Source organism: Octodon degus, unplaced genomic scaffold, assembly GCF_000260255.1.
Source record: "Octodon degus isolate 3935 unplaced genomic scaffold, OctDeg1.0 scaffold00268, whole genome shotgun sequence".
Lineage (NCBI taxonomy): Eukaryota > Metazoa > Chordata > Mammalia > Rodentia > Octodontidae > Octodon > Octodon degus.
The window spans coordinates 1,662,960-1,667,249 of NW_004524844.1; the positions used below are offsets into that span (position 1 = coordinate 1,662,960).

The following is a 4,290-nucleotide window of genomic DNA, read 5'->3' on the forward strand; positions in this document are numbered from 1 at the left end:
GTACTGCCCACACCCCTGGCCCAGGTCCCAAGTCTCCCACCATCATGGTGCAGCCTCCCCCGGAAAGGCCCTTTCCTACCTGGCGAGGCTCCAAGGCATCATCCAACCCGAGTCCCCGTATGTGGGAGTGTGCACCTGTGTGTGAAAAAATGAGAAGCTCGGGTTCCCACCAAGCGCGGCAGAGGTAGGCAGAGGCGAGGGCTCCAAAAGATTCCACGCCTCTCATCAGCTGGGGCCCCAGTCCCCACCTCCGGGGCACAGCTCCGAGGATGCACTGTACCGGGCTAGGATCACTCCCAGCCCATCAGCCGCATCAGCACTCCAAGAAATAATCAGAGGAATAACACTGAGCTCTGTGCCTCTGGCTTGCGCAGCGTTCAGAAACAAAGCCCGGCTACAGTCACCTCAGAACACTTCAGTGATAGCGGCCCAAAGGTCTTCTTTTTTTTTTTTTTTTTTGAGACAGGGTCTCTTGTTGTATAATTCAGGCTGGCCTTAAACTCATTATGGAGCCCAGTCTGGCCTCAAACTCAGTGATTCTCCTGCCTTAGCCTCCTGGGGGCTGCTATTCCCAGTGTGTGCACCACACCCAACCCCAGGTCCTTATTTACAAGATGCTCAGAGAAGTTGGGGTCCACACTCCAGACCACACAGCCAGTGAGAAATCTGGCAGATTCCAGGGCTTTTCACCAAAACACTGAAAACTACAGCTCTCGGACAGCTGCCTGCCTTTGTAACTAAAGCTCTATGGAGACCATGGCATGATGGGCTGCCTTTGGCTGAGACAGCAGAGCTGGGGAAGGTTCAACAGAGAAAAGATCTACCACCTGGTGTTTCAAGAAGAGTTCTGCCACCCCTGTTAGCCTGGGGCCCCCAAGGGCAGTGACCAAGCCGGCTGGCCCCGTGGGGTCCTCAGCTCCTAGCAGGGCCACGCTGCAGCGGTTAGAACAGTGTCAGTACATGCGGCGGCTGCTATGTTTGCTTATGGTCTTGGATATTATTTTCATCAAGGAGGGGAACTATTTACCTCCACTTGCAGATGAAGAAACTGTGGCACAGTGGGCAAGAAGCTGTTGGCCACACCTCTCAGAAGTGACAACGCTCACAGAGCCCAGCAAGGAGCTCCCAGCCACACCCGTCCCACTTCTGGTCCCTACTCTGCGTGACCACACCTGTTGGCCTCAGCTAATTCAGCTGAAACTGGGGCCACAGTCACACTCTCCACCCCCCCAACCCCCCACCCCCGTACTTTGAGGGCTCACAGCACGCAGAAGCACACACTTGTCACCTGCAGAGTCTGCTCTGTGCTGGGGACACATTCCGATTCCTGCAGGGAGCACAGGCTGGTGTGCTGAGGATGCAGGACCCCACAGGCACCCAGAGAGCCGCACTTGTGACCAACTGGCACTTGCCCCCGGAGCCTGCCCGGGAAGTTGAGGGCCTGGAAAGGACATGTGCAACGGGGACCTGGGTGCTGCTCCCACCCCGCTCACTCACCAATGCGCTCGATCCTCGTCACATCGCGGATCTCTGGTACTTTGGTTGTGGCAGCCTGGGGGTGCAGGAAGATGCTTAAGAAGGACCCTTGTGGTGTCCTCTGTCCCCCCTTCCCTCCTCCACAGGCAGGCAACTGCGTGCACCCCCGTCCCTGCCACTGTATTCAGCTGTCACCAATGGCTCAGTTATGAGCCCCCACGACACTTGACTCAGGAAGACAAGCACAGTCTACAATTCTCCCCCTGGCCTCTGGCGAGGGGACCACCTGGTGAGTGACGGTGACCTCCTCACCCTCAATAACCAAGAACTCTAGACCCGCCCCTGCAACCTGAATCATACCACCCAGCACCCCTTGCTGCAGTGGCCAAGCACTTGTGCAGTCTAGCCCACCCCGCCCATCTTTCCCACAGATCTGGCGTCAGTCCCTCAGCGAGACCTCTCCTGGCCATTGTCTCCCTTGGGGTCTGACATCCCTATATAATTTCTCACCACAAGAAAGCCTCAGATCAGTGTCTTGGGCTCCAATATGTGAGGCACACAGACAGCAGAGCCCAGCCTCTCTTGTTCACCTTGGGCCTCAAAGTTTGTGGTTTGAATGGCTGGGCATGGTGATGCAGGCCTGTGATCCCAGCACCCAGGAGGCTGAGACAGGAGGATGGCCAAGAGTTTCAAGTGCCTTTGAGGATAGTCTAAACTACATAGCAAGAGCTTGTCTCAAAAAACAAAAAAGGGGCTGGTGAGATGGCTCAGTGGTCGAAAGCACCTACTTAGAACAAGCTTAGCACAGCACAGGGACCGCGGTTCAATCCCCCAGCACCACAAGCCAGCCAGCCCGCCCCCTGGTGGGCTGAGCTGGCCACACACACACACACACACACACACACAAATAAATAAAATATTTTTTTAAAAAGCAAAAAAGACCAACAAACATGTACACAAATGTTCGCAGCAGCTCTGTTCCTACCACCCAAAAGATGGACACAACCTCAATGCCCCAAGGAATAAATGAAATGTGCTCTGGTTGTACAATGGCATGGTGTTCTGCTGCAAACGGGGGCGGTTCGAACACTGGTACAACATGAACTCTGAAAACGTGGTGTGAAGTGAGTGAGATCCCCACACAGACAGCCACATATTTATGATTCCATTGACATCAAAAATCCAGAACAGGCCAGTCCCGAGATAGAAAGTCGATAGTGGTTACCTAAGGCTGAGGGTGAGAAGTACAGAAAGATGAGAAGCTGCCAGATACGAAATTTGAGGTTTCTTGCTGGGCTAATGACAATTCTAAAATTGATTATGGTGGCTAGGCATGGTGGCCACACGTGTAATCCCAGAACTCAGGGCTCAGGAAGCTGAGACAGGGGGATCGCCATGACTTTGAGTCCAGCCTGGGCTCCATAGTAAATTCAAGGCCAGCTTGAACTACAGAGCGAAACTCTGCCCCAAAAAGACAGTAAGTATTGATTATAGTGATGGCTGCATGATTCTGTAAATACACCAGCTGTAAGTGGGTAAACTATATGGTACAAGCATACCTTAATAAAGACTTTATCTCAACCCTAGGAAGTGGGTTGTTGTCCCTCACATTTTTTCAGATACTCATGACATGCCACAATTTTTGTTTTCTTTCATCTTTCGTTTTGTTTTGTTGAGACAAGGACTCACGGTATCGTTCAGGCTGGCCTCCTCAAACTCACAGTGATCCTCCTGCCTCCGCCTCCCAAGTGCTGGGACTGCAGGTATGCACCACCAGAGCTGATTCTTCCTAACAAGTGAACGGAAGCCTAAAAAGCCAGCACACTGACTAAGCTCCTCAGGCACCTGTCCCAACCCTCATTCCTTCCCTCAGCTCTCTCCTCTTCTTCCATTAGACTGGACATGACACATCAACTAGAGGAATGTCCTCTCTCAGGAGCCAGAATGTGAGACTTCCGGCCCCATACGGCCAATCTGCCCTCTTGCTGTGCTTTCCTCTCTACTCTCCTCACAGGCAGGAGAGCAGGGTCGTGGATCATGAGCTAGCCCCTCTCCCATTCTTTTCAAGACTGGAAACACCCCTGCACCCATGTGTATATACACACAAACACAAACACACTCACCCTCCGTGAGGGGTGGAGACAAGGACTCTAGAATCCCAGACTTTGCTCTCCTGACAAAAACAGACCCCATGAGCAGAAATAGCCTTCTATAGGTCTTTTCCTTTCACTGGAACTCTCTCTTACCCAGCTGCTCAGTGGCCCAGTAGCGCACTGATTTCCAGTACCATAAACACAGTACCAAACAATGCAGTACTCCAGCTGGACAGGACAGCAGCATGCCTAGAACTCCAGCACTGAGAAGGCTGAGGCAGAGGGATCTCCGTGAGTTCCAGGCCAGCCTGGGCCACCTAGTAAGTTCAAGGCCAACCTGAACTACACAGCAAGACCCTGTCTCAAAATAACAAAACACCTCAGCACTGTCATAGCCTCATACAGCCCAATTTCCTTAGCAGGACTTGTGGCCACTGCCTTGTTTCTCCTCTGCTTCTTTAATCACTTCCTCCTCCTTGCCATAGTAACAGCAACAAACTAAACTCTCTCCCCTGCCCTTTCTTCCTCAAAAGTGAGGTCACCACTGGGACCAAACCATCTGGAGGCCCAGCCGACCCCAAGTTCGAGCTACACAATTTCTTCCTTTGTGTGTGTATGCTGCGCAGGTGCCTGACCCAATGCATCTTGTCTCATAGCTTTGGATCACATTCACTCACTGAAACATACAGTAACTCACTGAGCATTCACAAGGACTAAGGCC

General features: G+C 52.5%; 1 protein-coding gene across 1 annotated transcript in view; it reads right to left on the minus strand.

The window, feature by feature from the left end:
• The window catches only part of Ruvbl2 (RuvB like AAA ATPase 2), a 17,753-nt gene that overhangs the window by 12,295 nt on the left and 1,168 nt on the right, over positions 1–4,290 (minus strand). The window contains exons 2-3 of the mRNA XM_004646465.2: positions 1,498–1,552; positions 60–135 (exon numbers count right to left, since the gene is read on the minus strand). Coding sequence (XP_004646522.1) covers positions 60–135; positions 1,498–1,552 — 131 coding nt within the window. The remainder of the gene's footprint in view (positions 1–59; positions 136–1,497; positions 1,553–4,290) is intronic.